Genomic DNA, 26,483 nt, shown 5'->3' with positions numbered 1-26,483 from the left:
AACCCATCGGGTCGAAACCGGCGGGTTAGCCTATTTTTAAAAAAATATCTTAATATATATTGATATATAATGAAATGTGAGTATTGGATGTGATTGAATATAATGAAAATGAAATATATTTTTTTATATACACTTTTAAAAGTTGAAATGTTATATATTTTTTATTGAATAAATGTAATATATTTTTATTGAAATAATAAAATATTTGATAGAGTTTTTATAAGGTCATATTGTGCAAAGTTTTATTTTTTTAAATTCAATTTTTATTATTTAAATTTTTATTTAAAAATAATGTTTTTAAAAATTCAAGTGTCGGATCGGACTCGAAACCGGCGATTAACTGCATCCGGACTAGGAACGGAACAACCGGTTCCATGAACCGGACCGTAAACGGCCACGAGCGTGCCTGTTAATGGTCGGTCTTTTGCTGAACCGAACCCGGCGAGTACGAGCCGGACCGGGACCGTGGCCAGTTCTAAGCTACATAAGCAAATATATAGGCACTAAAATAAATTGAGATCTTAAAAAACTTAATCAACAAAAAATGTAAATGTAATAAAACTAAATAAATTATTATAGACTAATATATAATTTGAAAGTGCTCAAAATAACTATCAAAAGAAATCTTTGAAACTAATATAATCTTATAATTTGTCAAAATGATATAATTATATTATATAGATCAACCGCGCCAAAGCATAAAAAAAAACAGGATGAAGAAGAAGAAATGAAAACAAGCACCGAGTAAACCAACATAACATCAAAGATTATTTCATGTATATAATTCATAAGCAGAAAGTAATTTTTAGTTTAACTAAATTTTCGTATGGAGAATTCGACGTGTTATTAGGAAAATATTAATTAACCATTTAAGCTAATACATTAAATGTCACAAACTAATTAATAATAATTTGAGAAAAATTATTATAGTAAAGCCATGTATATATATAGAACCGTAAATGAGGAAAAAGTAAAAAGAAATTCAACGTATTCAATGTATAACTATTACGCAGTGTTTGGTACAAAGGATTAGGTAGGTTTGTGTGTAATTTTTTATTTAATCCATTGTTTGGTAGGATTTTTATTAAAACAAGCTAATCTAACCTAGAAAGGATAAAGTTGTTTTATAGTAGGTTAACTAAACCCTCCTCTCACCCTAGTATTATTTATCCTTGTTTTTATCTTACTCATAAATTTCATAATTATCCTTTCCCTCCAATCTAAAATTCACTCATCTAATAAAATATAAATGGTATTTTTGGCAAAAAATTTTAAACCATTATTTAATCTTATTTCTAAAAATCAAACCAAACACAATACTATTTTTAACACAAATTATCAATCTTTATTTATCATTTTTTTTATCATTCATTTAATAATCATTCAATAATCCTATCAATTGAACCAAACACTGCGTTAATGTCCATAACCTAATAGTTAGTGTTAAGATAGACATTAATGAAATTACAAATTAACCCATATAAAATTACTTACTAAACTAAATTGCGGAGGACATATAAGGAATTTCACAATTGGAAGTGATATATTTAACAATTGGAAGTGATATATTTATATATGGAAAAAATTATTATAGTGAAACCATGTATATATAGAACGGTAAAGGAGGAAAAAGTAGAAAGAAATTCAATTTATAACAATTAATGTCCATAACCTAATAATTAATCATCAGTTAATATAGACAATGAAATTACAAATTATCTCATATAAAAAAATAACTTGCTAAATTAAATAGTAAAGGACATAAAAAAAAATTCACAATTGGAATTGTATATAGATATATAGAAATAGATATGAAGGTCCGGTCAGTCGGCGTTATATTATACGTACTCACATTGTATCAAACTCTATATATACACCAATATTTCTACATTACTAAAGAGTGCGTATCACAATTTTCTAAAACTCCATATATCCTAGCCTAGTTGAGGAGTCAGATATATCATATCCTAGTTGAACTTGAAACCCCAAAAATCACACAACTAATAGAAATAGAAATCCTTCCAAATATGCCACAAATTAGTTCAAGCCCATTCCACAAAATGGCAAACCATTCCTTACTTTCCCACCTCCAAAGAACTAACACAAACAAGAAATCAACAAAATCCTCCTCCACCACCGGAAGCGGCGGCCTTTTTCGCATGTTCAAACTCCTCCCCATGCTAACCACCGGCTGCAAGATGGTGGCACTACTAGGGAACCGCCACCGCAAACCGTTCCTAACCGACAAAGCCACCACGGGGACCCTATTCGGATACCGCAAAGGAAGACTCAACCTTGCCATACAAGAAGACCCTCATAAAATGCCAATCTTCGTGATGGAACTCCCCGTCTCCACCTCCGCATTCCACAAGGAAATGGCGTCGGACATCCTTCGTATAACGCTCGAAAGCGACACGAAAACCCACAAGAAGAAGCTGATGGAGGAGTTCGTGTGGGCCGTGTACTGTAATGGCAGGAAAAGTGGCTACTCTATAAGGAGGAAGAACATGGGCGATGAAGAAGGTCATGTGATGAAGCTTCTGAAGGGAGTTTCAATGGGGGCCGGAGTGTTGCCTGGTTTGTATTCTGACAAGGAAAATGGAGATGGGGAATTGAGTTATATCAGGGCAAGATTTGATAGAGTTGTCGGATCCAAGGATTCTGAATCATTTTACATGATCAATCCCGATGGGGGAACAGCTCAAGAACTTAGCATTTTCTTTGTCAGATCCCACAAAAGCTTGTAATAATGAGAGTGCGATTCATATTTTCGATTTTTGGGGGTTATATATCTAATTCTTCGATCAGTGACTGTAATATAATTTGGATTGGTGATATATGTATTGTGATTCCTTACCTAAAGATTAAAAGAATTAATGGAATATAATTTGTTCTTCCTAGCTCTATTCCTTTTCTATCATTTAGGCTTTGTATGGATGGTTCAAGTTTTGCCTGCTTTTTTTCTTCAAATTAATATACAAAAACCATGCACATGCATGGTCCCTAATTTTCATTGAAACCTTGAAATTAATTTAGACCCAAAAGTCAAGATTTTTGACTCATCATACTGAAATTCCACCTCAAGATTATCTTTTGAAAAGTTCCATCGATTTCATATTGGAATATTCATGAAAATTGAAATATGTTAACCCAACATTTTGGGAAACATGAAAGAAATTTTTTTCAATAATACGTAGTAATATTTCCCAAAGCTTCTACTACCAAAAGCAGAGGGATAAATGAGATCCAGTTTGACACTCGTAAATCACCATAAAAAGATTTTATAATTGACTTTTAAATTAGGAATATCTAAAATTTGGGAAACTGAAATACAGATAAAATGCGTCCTTTTGTAAGATCCAAGGTTTCGAGTATTAGGAATGCAAAGATAAATATTCAGATAGCATTTTTTTTGCCCCACTGCAACGGTTCAGACCGATCCATCTATAATTAGTTTAAAACTCAGTGTGTTTTCCAGAGTCGGGCCTAGAGAACACATGCAAGTGAGTGGAAATTTATGAAAGTTGCTTCATAATGTTCCTAGCTTCTGCGAGCATGTCTGCTTGAGAGATACTTGTTGCCCACACATTGTGCAGTCCAGGCATCGTCATACCCAGTTCGCACAGGCGTTCTTCCAACTGTCTTGTGGCACTTGAATCCATGAGGTTTCCCACAACAGTCTGCAGCAGACAAAAATAACTGAAATCCTTCAGCTGTTCAAGTCTGAAGATTAACCGAAATTGCTGGTCTTGGAAGTGTAAATACATTGAATGGAAAAGTTTTGGAAAACGGAGCAGAGAACAGAATGTTAAAAGTGGGGAATATGTAGCTTTGAGTTGGCTAACTTTACCCAGAATTTGCTGAAACAAGCATTGCCAATCAAGCTTCTCAGGAGATAATCATCAGAGCTGTTTATTAATGTGTTGGAGTCGGAAGAAAATGTCAGGTCTTGACAAGAGGAATCAAGCATTGCTCCGTAGTTTTTTGCCACAATTCTCTGATGCCGCTTTAATATTTGCTTCAAGCGACCAATTGTCGAGCTACGAGGAAGCCATGATCCAGTCTGAGATTTGGCTACCATCTCCGAAGAAGAAATGTTTTGTGAGAATTCTTCACAATCCAACCCAAGCAAGGTCGCAGCCTTCTCAGAGTCAGCCCAGCAACAGCAGGAGGACGACCCATCATCTACATAGCAAAGGAAAAAGTATTCAGATATGCATTGGTTTAGGCTCGGATAATTGCAGCAGCTCAGATACTCAACTCTGCTTCCGACGACTTTCAAAGTTATAAAACCTCTGTATATTTTCATTGTCAAATAAACACAATTGTTTCAACATCAATGGCGAATGGTTCAATATTCAATTCAATAACGCAAACAAGCTCATAAACTTTGAAATTCAATCCACAGTTTTGAACAAAACATTAGCTATTTCACAATTAACGACCATTACTACCATCATAGGACAGAATAAGCACCTAAGACAAAACCAGCGAATGGGATTTGAACAACTGATAGTGTGGACCTAACGCCTGATTGCAATTGAGTTATATTTCTGTTCCTCTCCAGCACAGCAACATAAACAGCCATAACCTGTCTCACCAACAAACAGATACTAGGGAATTAATTTCCTAGCTAAAACTTACAAAATGATATGCATTTTAGTGGAACAAAACAGTGCATGGAAAACCACAAGAGAATTGGGCTTCGATCAGACGTGAAAAAATTACCACAGAACATATTACCCTGCAACAAAATTGCTTTGGTTTAGGCTCGGATAATTGCAGCAGCTCAGATATTAAAGCTGCAGGAGCCAAAGTTGGAATTGCAACACTTGGTAAGTCAAGATTTCTTGGCGTATGGTTCAATTCATCACTGTACTGTTCATTCACTAGGCTAACATAGTTAATTGTGATGAATGATACAGGCATCATCATGTACTTGTTTTGCCCACTGCAAAGCAACAAAATAAAAAAAATAAAAAATTTTGCCTGGTTACATATCACGGAAAGGCATAACCTTTTTTTTAAAAAAAAAATTATTTTTGAGGATAAAAGGCATAACTTGATGTGTAAACACACGAATACATTATTAAATCACTGTGTAATATTCATGGACATACATTAATAGGCCATTTGATTTCCATGAGAAACATTACTTCAATATATACCATGCAGGATTTTTTTAAAAAAAAAATTTGTCGTAAAGATGGTTCTCTTACGCTTTGGACAAAAATAAGCTGATCCATGCAGGAATCAAATGAAACACATGTGAGGTAGAGTGTCAAGTACTTCATGAAATTTAGTGAGAGTAGGAGACGCAAACAACAAAGAAAAGGAAGAAAGAGATCAAAACAACCTAGATCGTACTTATTAAGCTTGACTTAAGTAATCAAATAATAAGGTAAACTTTAATTTGAAATACGGAGATGCGAGAGTTGTTAGCTGATCTCTCGAGGTTAAACAAAAGTTGCATGATAACAATAATTAGGACATTCAATTACAAGAGCACTGATATGTTACTGTGATTTTAGATTTTCTAAGGTAACGTCCACATGCTGTGTGACACAGACACAGGCAATTACATACCTTAGTACAAGAATTCTGTGAAACGTCGCATAGGTGTCTCGCCCTAATCCAATGGGGCAAGCTTGTTTATCTAGATTGCCAATTATTCTGATCTGCAAAAGATATTAATGTGTCAGAAAAATAAAACTGCGAATTATTTAATACGATGCATAAATATGGGTTAAGAAAAAATTACCGTGTGACCATCCACTAAAACATGGACACAAACAGAGCCAGTTCCTTGGAGAAACATGGGCAGACCATCAACATCATGAACAAGAGTTGATTGCTCAGGAAATGAACTTCGGTCATAATCATGAAATGCCGTTACAAGACCATGTAATGTTATAAGGTCTCCCTCAGGCAATCGACAACCAAGATATGTACCCCCTAAAGATTGTTTTAGAGCATCAAGTTTGGCACCACTAAAGTCATGACTGTCTAATACTTCTGTAGAACGCAATAGGTCGGTAAGATTCTCCAGTAAACTCAGAGCACCGGTGGGAACAATTATCCTGATGTTTGTGTTCTCTATACCATTGTTAATTGGACGGGGAACTTTAATTTCACGTCTTCCTTTGTCTGTTGACACATCACTGCTTACATGCTTTTGCAAACCATCCTTGATCTCATTCAAGAATTGTTCTTGACCCAAATTTCGCAACGGATAGGCAATAGATGCTTTTGAAGTTTGAAGACTATCTATAGTTGAGAATAGAAAACTCCAAAAACGCGTCCCAGCGTGGACGAATACTTTAGCAGGACGGATTTGAGAATGCTTCTTAGCAGCAAGTATCGTATCTTTCTCCTCATGTTTGACCAGGTAAAAGCTACCGATTCTCAATGCCTGCCAAGTCAACACTTATATTTAGTGGAAAAAAATTAGCAATATCTTATATTGGATTGTGAAAGTAAATATCACATACCTCAAAGACACAAAACCTCTCTGAACTGAATTCCAGCAAAACAGTGCGCTTCTGAGGTTGGCAGCAAGGAACAATCTTATCACATGCATCTGTGTATCCCAAAGTGCCCTTGCGAAGATAATTCACACTACTATTAGAAATCAAACACGGCAATTCCAGGGGGAGATTCGAAATACAACTGGAATTTTCAGCGCAACAGCTGATATAAGAACCACAGGGATCTGTAAAATGGCCAAGTAATCCATTTCCAAGGTCATCTGACCTAAAATTTGAAGCGTCCATTAAAGATGAATCAAATTTACATCTCTTGTGAAGAAAAGTTTCCTCAGATTTGAATTTTTCAAGAGAATCTCCCAGATGGTCCAAGGAAAGCTGAGTGACATCTGATTCTATATTTTTCTCGGCAACAAGCAAATCCCAAGGCAGGAGTATGGCCTGAGCAAACATGGCTGATTTTTTCGCTTGACCAAGTTGAAACTAAAGATGGAAACAAGTAACAATCAAAAGACAGACAAGAAAGTTATGAATGCTAGCCAACTAAAAATTTACACTAGCGTGTATCTTTGGAATGAACCATATAACCATACCATTTGCTGAACGGGAAATTTGTGTGTCAACAAAAGCAAGTGAAACTTCCCACTTTCATGCTCCTGCAAGTTTCTCTTGTCATCGCATAGGAGAGACCATGGATCAAGATTGTAATCTTCACTACCTGGCTTCAGATAAAGATAAGGGGATAATCTCATCCTTCTAGTTAGCGAAGCATTACCAAAGATACTTCGGCAGGATAATGATTGTTCTGGGTGCAAATCCAAGCCGACCAGTTTTTCAGGTTTGCCTTCTATAATTATGGTAAAATCTTTTGCCTGAAATCATGAAGGTATGATTGACAGCAATAAATCAACAGTATAAAAGACTTGCCGTAAATCTATTAAAAATTGTACAAGGTGACATGGATGAAAATAAAGCCCAACCTCTAAAATCCTACCAATTTCCCACACTACTGAAAGCACTGAAACATCAAGTACGACATCCATGCCACCAGTTGCATCAACAAGTTGCAATCTTCCAGAAGACAAAGAAATCTGAAAAACAAAAAGGAGGCGTGTTATTTTAATTGTTCATAGCTTCAGCACAAAACATTAAGTTCAGAAAATGCAAAAGGCACTATACATTACTTATATCTGCCGCAATCATGATAAATATAAGAATATCACATGCCAATTGCCACTTAAAGAGATAAGAGATTCAAATCATTACGACCTTTAGAGTTCCAACTACAAGCACACCGACGTCTTTTGTGTGTATTACTTTTCTGATTGATTGTGCATAAAATCTTCCACCGCAAGATACAATCTTTTTCGAACAAATACTACCACAAGAATCAGCACTGTTATTCCAGTCACCGAGAATTTTCTTCCATGAGGCCTCACAATAACAGATTAAATGACCAATAGGAAGCACCTGAAAATCATAGTCAAGTCAAATATTCCTTGATAATTAAAGCCCCACCAGTTAATCTGTCAAGAACTTTTTAATAATTGCAACTGGAGACCAAGAATTTTAACATCAGAAACTAACCACTATTGACTTACCAATCTCAATTGGTTATGAACTTCATGGTCAACTGGACACAAACTAAGTTTGCAGAATTCTAGAAGGACACCATGCTGTCAAAGAAAAATAGCATGTGATGGTGACGGCAAACTAAATAAGGTATAATTTTGATAACACCAAAAGGAATTTTACCCGAACATGAAAAATAGATTGAGGCAAATGTGAAAGAGCATATTTCTGAGCCAGTCCTTCCTTCTGGAATCACCTTGTAATAGTTTCCATAGATTTATTTTTTGAGGGAAAGGGAAAAAGATTGAGAGGTAACTTGTCAAATTTGGAAAATGCGAGTAAAGATATTACATGTTTCGATCCCAAGATCTCCTTATCAGATAAAACCCCAGTAAACTTTTTTCTAAAACATGAGATGACAAGCAATACCCTGTAGCTCAGAATGGCAACATAAGAGTCGATTAAGAACATCAAATAGTAAAACACAGTTGCCAGGATATTTGTACCATAGTCTAGTTGAGTACGGCAGACAATCTATGAACTTTTGAAGAAGACTATGGGAGTGTGATTTCAAATAGAATCTGCAGCACAGATAGCACCACATGCATTAAATAAATCTCGTGAATTGAAATTTCATGGGATTGAAATAGTTTATAGGAGTTCTTACCCAGTTTCCAGGGGAGAAAATGACTTCAAATTTACACTAGTTCTACAGCATGCACCAAGTATCAACATTTTTCCCCAAGGAAATTTAGGATCAACAACATGAACATTTTCCAAAGTCACCTAAAAAAGCAATCAATTAGAAGATATTAAACCACAATGCAATATATTAATGGAATCCATCAAAATATATACATCTTCCACCTTCCAAAAAAACATCTGTTATCCAATATTAATTTAGGTTTGACATGGTAAAATGCGCAGAGTAACTACTTCACATACAATTGCCCCAACTCTCAGACTGTGCGGCACAGTGAGCTGCTGATCCGTTAAAAGTAGCATCACATCTCGATCCAACTCAACAACCATTCCCTTCATGTAAAAGCCCGTGACAATGCCGGTGTAGCTACAGTATTCACCTTTCCTTCTGATATCATAGTCGTGAATAGATGTCCCCTTTTTATAAAACTTGGGGATATGCAAGGAGACTTCATTTGTGGTCAAGTACATCAAAACTGACTCTTCTTTCCCAATAAAGACCATCTTTTTCTTCAAGTTCGTTAGTAAAACAACATCACCTATCAATCTTGAGATAACAGGATGCCAGGACGAGCTCAACCCACAAAAATATACAATCTCTCTTTTGCTAAAGCAATGATCGTTAACATTTTCTTCACACCAATCATTCAATTCTGACATAAAAAATTTCGAACTGCAGAATTTACATTCACAGACAAAAACACTTGCAAGAAACCCACATAAATTTTGCTGAACACTTTCCTCAATACCACAAGGAACAATATATACAGGACTTATTGAATTTATCCTTCCGAATATAAAAAACTTAGCCTTAGGACTTAATTTACAGTCACCAGAATTTAAACAGAACGAACCAAAACCCGCAGAGGAACAAACATTCTCACTGCAAGATCGCAAAAATTCCCATGTAAGAATCTCCAAAAAACCACCTTTACCACTCCGACTTTCGGATTTTAACGATGGGACAAAATTCCAAGAAAGGACCTGAATACTTGTACCGATCATTTTCGGGTCAAAATCCAAAATATCGCAGCAAAGAGAACCGGAATCATCTGAGAACTGAAAACAACTGCATTTAATTGTGGAGCAGTCGGTAGCATAGGAGGGAAGTGTCAATGTTCCGATAATCTTGGCCTTGTAATCCAAGGGTTTTAGAGTTTCTGGAACGGGGTTTTGACAAAAGGGTGGGTTCTTATCGAAATTCCGGTGGAGCTTTGAAGTTGAGACACGAGGACTCGAATTGAGAGATGAAGCGGCGGTGTGGGGACGAGCCCGTTGAATTAGGTCAGAAATTTTCAAGAGAATCGCTGTATCTTCTTCCATCGATCCAAAATCATCGTGTGTTCCCATTGGAAAGGCGGGAAGAGATCGCCATATTTGTCCAAAGGAGAAGGAAGGGTTTCAGGGCGGGAATACAAATCAACATACACGTCACAACTTGTTAAATTAAGGGGTAATTATTTTAAAATCCCTAAATCTAAACATAAATTTCTTCTCACTCCCTACATTCAAATTTTTTAGTTTGCACTCCCTAGTGGTCCCCAATTTTGATTAAACAAGTATTTACCTAATCTTTTGTACTTTGGCATTGTTTTACCTATCGAACCAGTTCATGTCGTGAAGAACTATTGGTTGCGCATGGTTTCCAGCCTATATACTTTAGATTAGGGTCCAACATGCTTTCGTAAAGTAAATCAAATTTAAATACCTCTTTGACCATAATGTCATCGGGTCATACCTGCCGAGTTTTACGAAGTGCTCCTCACACTCCAACCACGCAGTCGCAACAGATGGTTTCTGCACAAGCTCCTTCAACGACACCCAGCACAGCCTTAATTCGTTTTCTACCTTAAGGCGTATGATATATAAATTTAATTATAAAATATGAACATGAAAGAACAAGAGACCTTAGAAAAATTATTCAGACATAATATTATTACATAAATCAACTCCTTTGAGGAGGAGAAGACAACTTGTTTAGCTACTCATAGTAGCCTCGTTCTTGAAATACATAAACGAAAACTTATTACAATAGAAAGAGAAATATTACAACAATTTTATTCGTAAGAAAACTGAAGGGAATGATCGATGTCTTCAGCTTCCTCAAATGCCTGTATTTATAGCTGTAGTTCCACTCGTTTCACCGAGAAACTTCAGGAAATCTTACAGCTGTCTTGTATTTCTTTATGTCATTATTGATGGCATCTTTTACTAGTGGAGGAGGCAGCTGTCTTGAATTTTTTATGCCATTATTGATGGCATCTTTTACTAGTGGAGGAATCACATGTCTGCCACTTTCTTTTGGCTTTATTCTTCTCACATGCCTGCTTTATTGTTGTCGGGGCATCTTTTGCTTTTGAAGTAGACCCATGTGAAAACGCATCTTTGGTGGTCCTTGTCCACCTTTGCTTGTCTTGGAAAAATCCTTTCGATCCGTTCGGGGTCTAAAGGTTTTTCCAAATTCTGGCTCCTTCTGATTTGGGCATTCTGGGCAGATATTCTCTGACCATCGTCCAATATGAGCCACATTACAAAATTTTCGGCGAGTTTCTTTACTCCCCGGCAGCTTGTTGTTCCACAAAAGATTTCTCTTCTTTTCGAAGAGTTCTTCCGCAAATGCTGTAGTTTTTCCTGTCATTGTGTTCAACAGGAACGATCCGTTCACAGAATTCTGATAAAATTTGAATGGAAACTTGACTTTGTCCATCTCAGTAAGACAGACCCAAATACCCCATGCCCTTCTGGTTGAGATCTCATTTTCCCCGAAAGTGGACACCAAGGGTATTTCTTCAGTTTTAGGATCCTTGATAAATTTATGACTGTTTATATCAGGTCTCCTCAGCTTGATAAAATGAAAGGGTTCGTGTGATCCTTTCACTGTTGGTTCTGGAGCTGCACTGAAAAAATATAACTCAAGCACATCTCCTCTGGACAAATGATCATTATTTGCCCATGTTTCTTGGACTGCTTCCTGAATCCATTTTGGTAACTGTGATATCTCCAAAAAGCTTGGTGACGTTGTATAAACTGAGGCCAAAGCCCCAAATTCATACCAGAGTTTTACATCTTTAGGATTGACATTGTTTTTTAGCCAAACCCTTGGATATATTCCTGCAACATCAACCCTGCAAGTGTTCGGGTTGATTTCATTCCTTGTATTCAATTTCTCCCACTTCTGTTGATAAACCTGGAATGGAGAAATAATAGATGGATTAGTATCAATCTTATATTTGCTCTTGTCAGTGTTGGGCCTAAGATTGATCTCTTCCTCTTTTACCCCAGAGGCGGAGGGTTGACTTGATGAGTTATCCTCATCAATTGTTGCTTCATCCAGATCATCAAAGGCTGATGATAGATTAGCTCTTGTTTCTTGAGTTTTAGATTCCTCAACATCTTGTTTCACAACCGGTGGTTGTATTTCTTGTTCTTGTAAAACCAATGGTTTTAGTATATCTTGTTTATGAGAAACCAATGGTTTCTCTATAGCCTTCACAATTGGCCCTTGAATAGCAGCCCATAGTTGTGTTTGAGCTTGCATACATCCTGTAATTTGATTAGATACTTTGATCCGATCATCTTGTTGTAACCTGCCGGCCATTTCAGCATTAATGGCTAACTGGTTGAACTCATTTTGAAGCAATCTAAGGTGTTCCCTGAGATGCCTCTGCATTTTCAGGATGGAATCCACGTCACTACCTTTCATCTCTTGTTAAAAAATCTGCAAGAATATTTTCATGAGATTTAATAATAACAATATCAAAAATATAATTTTGACATAATGCTTGCCATCTTAATAACCTAGCTTTCTCAGGTTTAGATTCAATCTTATTCTTTAGGAAAGCTTTTACCTGGGTGTTATCAACCTTCAGAGTGAATTTTTTAGCAAGTAAAAATAATGGCCATTTTTCAAAAGCCCTTTTAACCGCATAAAATTCTTCTCGTTGATATGCCATCTAATGGCCTCAGATTCTGAAAAAAGACCGCTACAGTATCTGCATGGTATTTCCCCATCTGGAGTGATTTTGGTAAGGACTGCCGCCCACCAATCGTCGCTGACATTCGTAAATAATACCAGATCATCTTCATCTACGGGTATAGCCATTTTTGGGAGATTCTTACATATCTTTTTTAATTGGTTTACCCCTTTAGTATGGTCATCGGTCCATATAAACCTAGCATCCTTTTTTAACAAAGGACTGAACACCTTTCTGTACATTGCTAGATTGTTAATGAACATCCCTGCAAAATTAACTACTCCAAGAAAACTCTGGAGTTGTTTTACATCTTTGAGTTTATCTGGAAAATTCTTTACCTTTTCCACAATATGGGGTTGTAGAATTATTCCAGTTTCATCAATCTCAATACCGAGGAATTCAATTTTCCTTGTTGTTATGACTGCTTTCTTTTCAGATAACACCAGTCCTTCTTGTTTACAAATTTTAGAGAAAATCTCTAAGTGTTTAACGTGTTCGTCTATATTTTTTGATGCTATAAGAATATCATCAATATAAACAAACATAAAGTCGAAATAATCTTTAAAAAGGTTATCCATCTTTTTTTGAAATATCTGGGGTGCATTAGCCAATCCCATAGGCATAACTTCCCAAATATAGTGTCCTTGTGGAGTAGAGAAGGCTGTGAATTTCTTAATGCCTTCTTCCATTCTTATCTGGTAGAATCCAGACTTACAATCAAATTTTGAGAACACTCTAGCATTTCGTACACAGCTAATTAGATGTTCTCTACTAGGTATGAAGTACCCGTCAAACTCCAGAATTTTATTAATACCTTGGTAGTTAATAACTAACCTGGGTTTCCCTCTTTTTATTTCACCATGATTTCTGACCAGAAAACCTGGGCTACTATATGGTGAAACTCCTTCTTTGATTAGACCAAGGTCCAAATGTTCCTTGATAATCATTCTCATATCCCTTTGATCTGTTATGTTCATCGGGATAGGCTTATATCTGACGAATTCATACTCTTTGCCTTCCTTTAGAGTAAGACTGGCTTTGAGTTGATTTCTATCCCACCATGCCAAAGGATGCTCATTATAACTTTCTTTGAGCCTCTTTTTGACATCTTCAAGGGATACCTTATTTTCTAACTCTATATCTCTATGATTTAGAGTTACCTTGAGAAGCTCCATATCCTCTGTTTGGAGTTCTTGTTCTGTTGTTATTTTCAACATGGTTTCTCCAAACCTTATTGGATCTTTCATTTTTGGGTGAAAAAGTTGTCCCTTATCACCACGCTGGCTACGAAATATTATCGGCAATTGTCGATAAAAAGCAACTTTGAGTCTTTGAACGATAATTTTATGATCACAAATTGTAGTGAACATAAGTCTTCTTGACTCATTGTCTTGTGTGTACTTCTTAAATATTTGTAAGAAGTTATTTCCTAACAGGATATCAGCTCATGTATCATGGAAATAGATTGGTGGTGTCTTTACCTTGTACCAAGGTGTCTGACCTGCTCCTCCTATAAGGATCTCTGCTTGTTTTATTCCTTTGCAAAGAATTAAAATTCTTCGAGAGAAATCTCGTCCAGCAATTTTTGGCAAATCTTCTTCACATTTTTCAGGGAAGACTCCTCTTTTTGCTGTAAAATTCCTGCTCCTGAATCAATATAAGCTGCAAAGTATTCAGCCTTATATTGTTTATACAACATCCCTATCGGAATGTATATAGAGAAAGGACTTGTTGTCATTTTTTAAAGGGATTACTAAATGGCCCTGCCATTTTTAACAGACTGTGTTGTAACTCAGTAATCCGATTAAGACTATTCACCTTTAGTCTTCCTAAGGCTTCAGAAGGTAGAGTATGGTTACTCCTTTCTACCTCTTCAATGCGATCTAGTAAATCATGTTCATGACTTACTAATTTCAACAGCTGCTTCTTCCTCTGTTTGTAAACAGAGTTCTCGAATCTGATTAAGGGATTGTCTCTTATCCAATTCTCTTGGTTTTCCATTTCGTAGAATTCTTATTGAATCCTCCAAGTCTTTTCTTTTGCCATGAACTCTATTCCTTTTTCAAGGCGTTTCCATGGTTTATGGTCCTCCAGAAACTCTAGACCAAAAATGAGTTGATCCACTTCTTTTCCTGGAATTCCACATATTTGAACTTCCAATTCTCCAATATTTATCAATCCTTGGCAAGTTCCTTTTTCATGTTGTTCCAAATAGTAAATCGAGTTACAAGGGAACTGGTTCCGATGACTTGTAATATCGAATACTATTTTCACTTCTTTCCATCCTTCTGGAGATCTAAGTTTTTCTATTATAGAAAACTATTTCTCTTCTGGTGGAATTTCTTGAATAGGAGATTTGTCCCATCTTCTACTTGTCATTCGGTTTCCTTGAAGTTTTGATGCAACGTCAAGGCTCGACTAAAGTCCCTGTCAGCTAAATTGTAGGCTATTCTTGAATAGATAACTCCTACAATTTTTCCTGCACAAAGATTTCCTGAGATAGTACCCAGGACAGCATCTTGAATATTCCCCATTCTTTTATCGCATACTACGATATCTATGGGTGAATCTATTCCTTCTTTAAAAGTTGCCTTGATCATTATTTGGATTGCTCCAATATGAATCCAAGGCATCGTCCTTGCTACCTCACCTTTCAACTTTTGCAATTCCTCTCTTATTTCTTCAAAAGGAATTAACTGCATCTCTATTTGATTACTTGTTAACTCCATGGGGATTGCCATTTCCCTTCTGGATACTTTGTAAATCAAATTATGTCTTCTTTGTCTAAGCCCTAGGTTGCCTAAGACTCTTTCTACTTGTCCTGCCGAAAATCCCTGGTACTTTTGTAACGTTGGATTTTCTCTCATAATCCTTTGGACCATATTATGAGATATCGTAGTTTGGCTAAAGAATCCAGCCAAACTTTCATGTGTTTCATGCCGAAACACTTCTTCTTTATTCTGATTCTGATTCTGATCCATCCTCAGAATCTTCTTGACTAAACAATATCTCTTCTTCGTATATGCTTTCATCTGAGGGGATATCCTCAAATTGATATACTTGGACTAGATCTTGAAAGAAGACCACATCATCCATATCTGGTGTTGCTTCAAAGAGTTTAACTCCTTTTTTCTCGTTTTCTGGACAATTTGTAGATATATGTCCTCTTGCCCCACATGTCCAGCAGTTGCAATCCTTGAAACTTTCACTTGCTCTTGTATGAGTTCTTCTTAAAGTTCTTCTTGATGGTGTTCTTCTCCTGCTTTGTGATGAGCTTGTTACTGGGGATGTTCTTGTAGGTCCACTTCTTCTTCCTGACCTATAAGATCTGGCCTTTTGTTTGGACCAAAATGTTCTTGGTTTTCAAGAACTTCTCATTCTTTTATTGTAGGGATTACTTCTGAATTTCTTCCTTTTAAATCCCTGTGATCTGTTTCCAATGATCGTTGGAAGATCATTATCTTTACAACATAAAGATGTACGTTTATTTATACCCCTTATTTTCTTGTAGTTCTTCTGTAATGCTACCATTCTGCCAATTTTCCTTTCAAAAAGGATGCGCGTCTTGCCAAAGTATCAAGATGACCTGGAACGTATTCTTTAATCAGCATTTCTCTCCAGGGACTTGGCATTTTTGCGAAAAATAGCTGAATAGCTACATTTTCCTCGACTCCTGAATTCCATCTGTATTTAGTGAATAACATAATGTATTCATCAACTAAACAGATATCATGTAACTCGAGGCTATACAGAGCTTGAGTATATCTTCTCCTTTTCTTTGTATCTTGATTGTTGAAATAGTCTACCCCTATGAATTGTGCTTTAAATAGGGTGGCCATTCTTTCTCCAATTTCGCTAGGGATTCTCCTGCTAAGATTGATTCCTTCGTATCTGGCATAGTCATCTCCCAAGAAATCTTGACAGATCTCATTAGACTCATTTCTAAAAGTTTAATGAATCTTTCTTTATTGAGATCTAATGTCCCTGCTGCAATTCTCATAGCTGATGTCCAATCATCTATAAGATCTTATCTATTTTTGAAGTCCAAAACATCAAGGTTTAACATAACCCCGTAAGGATGTATTGGATCTAAAACAGTTTTTTCGTAAGGAGTTTGATGGAGTGGAATTTTACTCCTTCTTGATCTGGTTCCTGCTGGATGTGAATTTTCTTCAACCTGAAACTCACTATGTGGTTCTTCTGTTTTAACCGCATATCTTGGGGGATTCCCTATGGGTTGTTCACCCTCAGGGGAGTTCATTTTTAGATCTACTACTTTGAGATTCGCAAAAGAATCCGCGAGATCTTGTAGATCCTCGAGATTTAATCTCTCTAAAGTAGTCATCAGATAGTGTTTTTCTCTGATACTGCTTTTATAAGATTAATCATCCTTTCATCATTAGTTAAAGGTTTTTGGACCATTTTGGTTTTACCTTTCTGATGTAACAACGGTTCGGTACCAAACGAGAGTGGTAACCTTCCTCCTGTATTTCCTTTTCTAGAACCTGAAGTTTGTTCTAGATTTGTGATTTTAGTTTGAAGATCCTTTAGGGTTACAAGAATTTCTTCTTGTTTCTTAAGGATTCCTTCAATCTGCCGAGGTATTTCATACAGCTGATTGCTGTAATATTGTACCGTTTTTTGAATTTCTCTAAGATTTCCGGAGAGTTTAGAGGAATCTGGGGTAATTTCTAAAAATTGAGAGTTAAAAATCATCTTTCTGTCGTAAGTAATCTATTATGAACAGATTAAATTGTTTATAGGATTTCATATAAATAAAATTCTCTTGATTCAAACATTCGTTTGAAGTCATCTTTTGTAAAAAATCTTCTCCTCAACAAAGAAAAGTATGAGTTAACGAATAATATTAAGTCTGAATATTTAACCTAAGGCTCTGATACCATTTGTTGCACATAATTCTTTGTACCAAAATAAGCATTAAAACATGAGATATAAGCACAGAGATCTTTAGATATAAGTATAAAACCTTCAGATCTAAGCACAAAACAACCCATATTGAGTACAAGAATTAAATATTAAAATAATCAAGTTTGTGGTCCTTAGGGAGTGCAAAAAAATAATCTTTAAGGGAGGGAGTTGGGAGAAATAAAGGTTTGGTTTTGGGGATTTATTCATAATTGACTCTTAAATTAAATTAAATAAATAACTTGTTTTTTTAAATAAATAAAATAAAATAAAAATTGGTGATATGTGATGTTTAATTTTTATTAATGTCAAGTATTTATGTAAAATTTTTTTTACAAATCTACAAATATCTTATAGTTATTTATGTTTTTTGTTAGAAGGTCCATAAATGAGTTGACAATATTATTATATACAATAAAAATTAATATTTTTTTTATAAAATACAAATAAAATATCAATAAAATTAACTTGTGAAATCGTGTGACGGAGTTTTGTGTGTAATGCCTAGGGGTGTAATCGAGCCGAATCGAGTCGAGTAGTGACTCATTTTTAATTACTCGAGCTCGATCGAGTACTTAATTTCGTACTCGAGCTCGTCTATATCTCGAGCTACTTGAGCTCGAAATAGTAATGCCTTTGTTTATGGTAGTTTTTTTTAATTTTTTATATCAAATTTTATAACACTTGTAATTCTTGGTAATAATAAAATGAATGACTTGAACCTAAAGAAATGAAAAAGCGGGTCATTTGCAAAAATGACTCTCTCACACATTTATTTTAAGTTTAAGGGTCTGTTGACTTTTCTTATATTTATAATATAAATGTTATTCTTAATAACAACAATGCCCTTTTGATTAAGGTGAAGTAATGTCATCAAATGTTGAATCTGATTCAAAAGTAGATTCACTTGATTATGTGAGATAATAAATATTTTCATCCTCGGATTAATATTCAATTGTTTCAACTGGATAAAATCCAATAGTGTGTAGTTCTTCTAAAAGTTTAACTTTGTTTTTCTTTTCGTTACGCTTTGGACATTTATTTGCATAATGTCCTTCTTCATTGCACAACCAACATGTGCAATTCTTTCTTTTACCCTTAGGGCAAGGTGGTTTTTTGTTATCAAATTTTTTATAAAATTTTCTTCTATAAGGTTTTCTGAAGAAATTCTTTTTAAATTTTTTTTTCTTATAAGGAATAAATTTCCTATTAAAAGATTTATAAGGTTTATTAGTTTTATTATTTTTCTGCCATTTTAGATGTTTATGTGGCATGTTTGTTCTACAGCCATATTCTTTTACTGTGAATTCCATTTTATCACAACAAATTTTATTGTTTTGTTTATAAGATTTAGATATTCTTTTATTTAATGTTACCACATGACATTTTTTTGTTATTATATCCTTGATAAATTTAATAGCTCCTCCCAAAGTTTTAGCATAAGAGCTAGTTAAAAATTCATCTTTACTATTTATTGGAATATTCGGTATTTTATTAAAAAATACTTAATTTATAATGTTCCTTTTTATCAGCGTCTATTAATGATAATAGTTTGTTTCATAATCACAAATAAATTCTTCTAAATAACATAAATTGCATAATTTAATATTATCCAAAATAAAAATTTCTCTATTTTGTTCTATATTTTTGGCTACTAAATTAGCATCATTATTAGAAATTCCTAAAAATTCTTGATATAAGGCATCGACAAATAATTCAAAATATCGATGTCGTGTCATTCCTTGTGGTAGATTAGTTATTACTAAGTTTTCGGCCCAAGTTCTCACTGCTCCTACTAAAGTCATTTTAATCATTCCATGGGTTAGAACTTGTACATTCTCACTTTTGTCTAATAATGGTGTTAATTGAATTTGTACTGATAGCTCATTTGCCCAATGGTCTATCCTTGATTTTCTTTCTTTTGCTGTTGAACATCCTAAATCTAATATATTTTGTTTTACAAACCCTGAAGTTTTTGATTCTCTAAGAATATCTCTAATATCCTTATAGGTTCCTGAGTAATGGTCTCTATTATACTCAAATTCTTCGGTTTTAATTCCACTGCCTTTATATGTTCGTAGTGTTACTTGTGGTCTAGAATCATCTTCAGATTCAGACTCTGAAATATCCATATCTTTATATTGTTTTGATTCTTGATGAGAATGATATAGTTCTTCTGTATTTATTCCTATTTGCTCAGAATCATATTGATCTGTTTCACTAAACATCTCCATACTTGGTTTTTTCATAAATGAGGGGATTTCTATACCATGATTCAATTTTAAATGGTGATTCTTCTTCCATTTTTCCTTTTCCTTTATCCTTTGGAAGAACTTCTTTAAGATAGTTTAGTATTTCTTTATTATGTCTTTCTTGTTCAATTATTAATCTAGTCGTAGCTAAGTCAATGTATTCTTTAAGATTTTTCTCTAATTCTTGTATTCTTAGATTGATCTTATTAATCTTATCTTCTAGATCTCCTAGATCTTTTTCTAATTTTGTTAAGGATGTCATTACGATGAAGTTGATTCATTAACAATAGCTTGTTTAATTTTAAGAATATTTTGATTCATTGTTCCAATTTTTTCTAGTATATCTTCATCATTTCTAGAAAATGATAATGATCTTCTTAGTACAGAATATTTTGTGATTTGAAGGTCATCTGAACTCCGATTTTTATAGGGATCTATTTCTTCAATAAATGTATTTCGAGGGTGTTCAATCCTTGTAATATTTTCAAACATTCTTTCAACAAAAATAGTTGGTTTTGTTGAAATTATTCCTGTTTGAGAATTATTACTCATTGCTAAACCGACAACATAGTTTATATTGATTGGATGGTTTCCGGTTAACATAAGATTATCTCTATAAAAATAGTAATCTAGTGTTAAAACATCATTTATGTTTTTATCAAAAAGAGATATATTGTACTGTGGATAAATACAAAATTTCATCTTTTTGTAACATAAATTTCCTTCAATTTTTCCAAGGATAGAATCTTCAAAATTTCGTATCCTTTTATCACGAACTGTGATTTCAATTGGTGTATCTATTCCTTCTCGATAATGAGCTGATATTATTATTTCAATTCCTCCGATATGAACATATTTCAGTTCAGATCGTTATTTTTCACTGACTTTCGCCATGATGGTATCAATATCTTGAGTTGTTAATAACTTCAGAGTATTACACCTTAATTCGTTATTTATTTTACATGATCGTTCTTTTGTACGAATCGAGTAATAAATTAATTTTTTTCTAGGATTAATAAAATTTGAAATCTTACTTAATATTCCTGGTTTATCTATTAGATTAGTTTTTGAATTAGAAAATCCTGTTTTCTGTATTTCAGCAAACTTACTTTGATTAAATGTAATATTCAAATTATACTCTTGGTTTTCTTCAGATTCATCAATCTAACTGTTTTGATTTGAAATTGTTACTTCTGTCATTTTAACAGATGATAGAACTTCTTAATTTTTTTAAAGCTATTAAAAGTCGTTTTGTTGAATCTATTTGTTCTAATAAATTCTGGAAATCTTCGAAACTATCAGTTGAAGATTGACAATTCTTAAGATGTTTCAAATTGTTTTCACAATTTTCTATATCAAAATTTATATTTTGAGAATATAAATTAAAAATATTTATTTTTGTATTTTCATACATTTTTTATTTAGTAAAATTTGTTATTCTTATTATTTTGTTCTTGTTGATCGGATTTCGATAACAAAGCTTATTTTTAAACATAACAAGATCTGTCATCAATAAATAACAGAAGATCTTTTCTTTTCGAGATTTATAAGTTTTTGTTCAAGATCTACTATTTCATCAATTATTAAATCATCTTTTTCATGATTAGAAGAGTGATTCAGGGCTCTTTCATGAGCCTTTAATTGTTCTTTAGTCATATCTATTATGAAACTAATATTCTTAGTTGCCAGATTGAATATGCTAAGTTTATATTTTGATCGTACTGAAGTACATCATTTATTAATCCAGTATTTTTGTTCTTCAATCTCATTTCCAGATCTTATAAACATATTTGTTTCTTTAAACGTTTCTTCAAATTCTTTTGAGCTCTTTGATCCTGATGCCATAAGCTCTGATACCAGATTGCGGAATAATTAATTGAGCTTGAATTCTTCTATGCATATTTTAATTTAATAGTCGTTCCAGGCATATTACCAGACTGCGGAATAATTAATTGAGATTGAATTCTTCTATGCATATTTTAATTTAATAGTCGTTCCAGACATATTTACAAATTTATTTATAACAAATAAATGACTTGAATCCAATTTGGTTCCATTCATACATTACTATTACAGCCCTTAGTTGATAAACTGATTCGAATATGGTTAGATCAAAATTATTTGTATGATATTCATGAAATGTATCATATTTATAATCATAATCTGTTTCAAACCAGTTTTTAATTATTAATTTTCCGTTTCTTATAAAAGAGAACGACATGATTTATTTGGAGTAATAGCACAAAGGATTTAAAATCAAAGATTAAGTTATACCTTATCTATTGTCTTCGATTTTCTTGATTTGGCAGAGGCTCAACCCTTTTAGTCTTTTTCCACTTCCTGTGTTTTTCAGCGACATACAACGGGCTCCAGAGTTTACCTGTCAAGAAAATTGTTTCAAATTGATAGATATATCTATCTTTAGATTTTTAATCCTTTGGCTATATTTCTCTTAGCCAAGGGTTTGATTCATTTGTTTATGATTTTACAATTCGTCTTCAGATTATTCATAAGCTATTCTTCTTCTTATATAATTCAAAAGATATATCAATGCATGAAAGAGAATTTTTGCACTGAAAACTTTCTATATCATTTACTACAAATACAACTCCTTATATAGAGGAGTTTACAAAGTTTTAAAACGCGTGAAAAGATAAGACGCGTAAAGAGATAAGATTCTCTTTACTCTTACAATAATAGTGATGAGGGACCACTCATCGACAATACATAATGGAAACAGTTCATTTTTCGTCTGAATGGACGCCTTTACACGTGGTGTGGTCCACGATTATAATTTCATTACATTGATGATTCGCTGTCTGTATCACTAGTGGCTTCAGACCATTTCTTTATTATTTTCTCTTCTTTGACAGCTGTTTCCTTTGTTTCTTCTTCTGTCTTTTGGCAATGTCCACATTTGTGAGTGGAAATTATTGTACCTAGTCTCTTGCATAACATCTGTTGTGTTTCTTTGATCATGTCAACTCTTGCTTCATAGATCGGAGCTTCAAATTGAGCTAACATGGCTTGATCTTTCTTTTGGATTGGCTCCTTATGTCCAGTGGTTAATAAAATTTTACTAGTTGCAAAATTTATTTTAACCTTTGAGTTTCCATCAATCTTTCCTGTCTTTGAGATCATGTCAATCAATGTCTTTATTCTTATCTCAGGAAGTGTTGAGATATCCATTGCTGGTTTCTCTTCATTTGATCCTTCAAATAAGAACTTGTCTTTTTGTTTTTGACATTGAATATATACCATTGGTTGATAGCATTTGTTATTATCCCAATCTGGAAGGGTTGAGTGAATACTCAATGTTAATACTGGATCGTCCTTAAAGACTGCTTTCTTGAACTGAATAATACTATTTCTCAATTGATATGGAAATAGTTCTATCTCTTGATTGTTGGGACTGACTTTTAATCCACTTAATAGTTCATTTGAAAGAAATCTTGCGACTTCATGCGCTGGAGCACCCTGCAGTGTTCTTGCTCTTGATATGCTCTGTGTGTCACAAGTTTATAACCAAAATCCTGCAGATGGTTTGACCATTCTCAAATAGTTTAATGTTTCAAAGAATTCAGTCCTGCATTTTTCTGCAAAGTTTGTTTTTTCAAAAATTGGATTTTGTGGTCGTAAATTGACCATCTTTCTTTCTCTTTTTTCAAGGGCGCTTTTAAACGTCCTTTCTTCCTTTTTATTTTTCTCGGTGTTGGCTATGATCACCGGTTCTTTTTCTTTTTCTTTTTCTTTGTCATCAGTGTTGGCTGTGACCACTGACTGTTTTTCATTTATCTCCATTATTTTGTCAAATGGAGTTGCTAACTTGATTGGTGTTCTTGGTGAGGATGATGATGACGAGGTTGTCATATTTTCTTTTATCCTTTGAATTTTTCCTTTTACATTTTTTTCTTTATGTTGAAGAATTTGAATTTCTTCCTATATATCGATCAATACTTCCTCTAATTGATTTAATGTGTCCATCCTGCACAAGAAAACATATATATATATGGTTAGAAATTTAACTCTTTATCGTGAGTAACTCGAATAGTTTTATTATGCGTATCATTGCATTTATGAATTCTTTTTCAAGAATTGAACCAATCTTAGATTGATTGTTTTACTCATAAAGCAATTCATGTTTCTGAATATAAATCTCATTTCATCAATTTATATTCCCCATGCTTTCTGAGGCATGTTCGGATGACTGAAAGTCATAAAATAATTCATGTTTCTGAATATAAATCTCATTTCATAAATTTATATTCCCCATGCTTTCTGAGGCATGTTCGGATGACTCGTGGTCATTTTCTGAATCACTTAGGATCTCCTTTGTTATTCCGTTACTACGGATAGTATAATTTGGATGAAGTTCTCTGGTTAATGCATCGGGTAATGAATTATCCGTTCCTTTGACATGCTGGATCTCGAACTGATAATGGTTCAATTCTAATTGCCATCTAATTAACCTTGCTGCATTTTTCCCTGCATTTTTTGATATTTTTCTTGTCTTGAAATATGTTAAATTCATATTATCTGTTCTTACTAAAAACGGTTTAGAAATAAGATAAATTTCATAAGTTCTAATTGTAAATATTAAAGCTAATAATTCTTTTTCATTTGAATGATAATTTAGTTGTGCACCTTGAAAAGTTTCTGATGTATAATTACACAATTCTTCATTATTCTTGATAGTTGTTTTAGTTAGTTCTTCTAAATTTCTTTATCCCGTATAAGCTTTTAAACATGCTCCCCAGTATTCATCTGATGCATCTGTCTCAATTATTATTATATCTTTATTTGAAGGAAAATATAACTCAGGAAGTTTAATAATTATTTTCTTTTTAATAGTATCTATGTAATTAGTATCTTCTTTCGACCACTTCCACTTATAGTCCTGTTTAAGTTTTTCCTGTAGAGGTTTTATGATTTCTGCAAGTTTCTTAATGTAATTTTCAGAATATGTTAATAACCCTAGAAATCTTCGTAATTAATCTTTATCTTTGATTTCACTAGGAAAATCATGAATTTTCTTAAGTATATGTTGTTGTAAGCAATGTATTCCGTCTTCTATTTGTAATCCTAGATAATTGATTTTTGTTTTAAATAATTGTGCTTTCTTTTCAAAAATTATAATTCTATCTTTATGACATATATCTAATATTGTCACGAGGTTTTTATAATGTTGATTTAATGTTTTTGAATAAATTAATATGTTATCTATGTAAATACAACAAAAATCTATATATAGTTTAAAAGATTCATCCATATATCTTTGGAAAATACCTGGTGCTTGTTTAAGTCCGAAAGGTAATACAGTCCATTGATACTGTCCTTTTGGACAACTGAATGTTGTAAGCAATTGTGTTTGTGGTTCTAGTTGAATTTTCCAGAATCCTGATTTACAATCTAGACTGGAGAAATATTTCATTCCTCCTATATAAGATAGTAAATCATTTTTGTTTGGGATGTAATATTCATCCATAATTGTTGCATTATTCATTTTTCGATAATCAATTACCATTCTTTTTTTATCAGTATCTTTCTTACTAACATAAAAGGCCGGTGAAGAGTGTGGGCTCTTGCTTGGAATGATTATCTTAAGTTTGAGTAATTCTTGAACTTCTTTTTCAAATATTTTTACGTCATCCATGTTGCATCTTCTTGGTGCTTCACGGATTGTGATATTAGGGTCTTTAAGTTTTATTGAAGCAATAAATAATTTTCTTTTCTTGATTTTGTCCTGAGGATTTTCAGAACAAATATCATGAAATTTCTTCATGATTTCCTTTTCAGGATTAACCATTAAAATGTTCTCTATTTTTAATTCTATCGGATTTTTATTTCGTTTATGAAAGTTCTTTGTGAATCCTTCATTTCCTACACGAAATGATGTTCGTATTTTAGGAATATAAATCATTGAAGATCTCTTGTTTAAAGTTACGTGATCTTCAAATTGCGTGAAAGGAATATATTGTCTTAGAAAGTTATTTCCTAATATAATATCCATTCCTGATTTTATTTGGTATATAATTGGTATTACAAATTTTGTTTCCTCAATTTCAATGTTTAATTTTTCTTCTACTGTATCTAGCATAATAATTGACCCATCTCCTATTCGGACCTTTAATCCTTTATCATATTTCTTCCAATAATGACTAGGAAGTATATGTTTACTTGCTAAACACATACTTGCTCCTGTATCTATATAAGTATGTATATAATACGGTTTATGTTCCTTTATTTTTATTTGAATTTTTATGTAAATATTATTTGGGTTAGTCTTATTTTTTATATCCATTTTCACGATTTTTCTAAATCTTCCATATATTGGTTTGGAAGGGTATTTAAGTAAATTGATATAAATACTTATTAAGTTGGAAGAAGGCTATTTGCTTAATTGAATATGTGACGAGGGCTATTTCTCTAAAAGCTGGTTTGGATTTTGTAGTAATTTTTTAAAATAATTGCTTTTAAAAGCTATAATTTTTGGCTTTTAAAATTTGTTAATTAAAAAACAGTTAAAAAAGTGTTTTTTTAGCCTGTCTTTTAAAACCAAACGGTCTAAATCT

The 26,483-nt window shown here is 33.4% G+C and overlaps 2 protein-coding genes across 4 annotated transcripts; one reads left to right on the top strand and one right to left on the bottom strand.

The window, feature by feature from the left end:
- Positions 1-1,909: 1,909 nt before the first annotated feature.
- Positions 1,910-2,900, top strand: LOC140885107 (protein MIZU-KUSSEI 1). Its single transcript, XM_073292039.1, has one exon. It carries the CDS (start codon positions 2,028-2,030, stop codon positions 2,745-2,747), a length of 720 nt encoding a protein of 239 aa, XP_073148140.1. The 5' UTR covers positions 1,910-2,027; the 3' UTR covers positions 2,748-2,900.
- Positions 2,901-3,324: 424 nt separating this feature from the next.
- LOC140880981 (CST complex subunit CTC1) lies at positions 3,325-10,162 on the bottom strand. 3 transcript variants are annotated; one of them, XM_073285908.1, is made up of 16 exons: positions 9,003-10,162; positions 8,725-8,843; positions 8,564-8,638; positions 8,409-8,487; positions 8,241-8,303; positions 8,087-8,161; positions 7,755-7,955; positions 7,466-7,576; positions 7,079-7,357; positions 6,492-6,968; positions 5,762-6,412; positions 5,587-5,678; positions 4,729-4,951; positions 4,477-4,591; positions 3,851-4,185; positions 3,325-3,680 (listed from the first exon to the last, which is right to left on the bottom strand). In XM_073285908.1, the coding sequence occupies exons 1-16, from the start codon at positions 10,107-10,109 to the stop codon at positions 3,516-3,518; spliced, it is 4,167 nt and encodes a 1,388-aa protein (XP_073142009.1). In that variant the 5' UTR covers positions 10,110-10,162; the 3' UTR covers positions 3,325-3,515. The 3 variants fall into 3 exon arrangements, 2 of the variants coding, with proteins under 2 accessions (XP_073142009.1, XP_073142010.1); XM_073285909.1 differs by having other exon boundaries at positions 4,744-4,951; XR_012149768.1 differs by lacking the exons at positions 3,325-3,680; positions 4,729-4,951 and having other exon boundaries at positions 4,051-4,185.
- Between the last annotated feature and the right edge of the window lie 16,321 nt (positions 10,163-26,483).

This window comes from Henckelia pumila, chromosome 2, assembly GCF_033568475.1.
Source record: "Henckelia pumila isolate YLH828 chromosome 2, ASM3356847v2, whole genome shotgun sequence".
Classification (NCBI taxonomy): domain Eukaryota; kingdom Viridiplantae; phylum Streptophyta; class Magnoliopsida; order Lamiales; family Gesneriaceae; genus Henckelia; species Henckelia pumila.
This window is presented reverse-complemented; position numbering and strand designations above follow the sequence as displayed.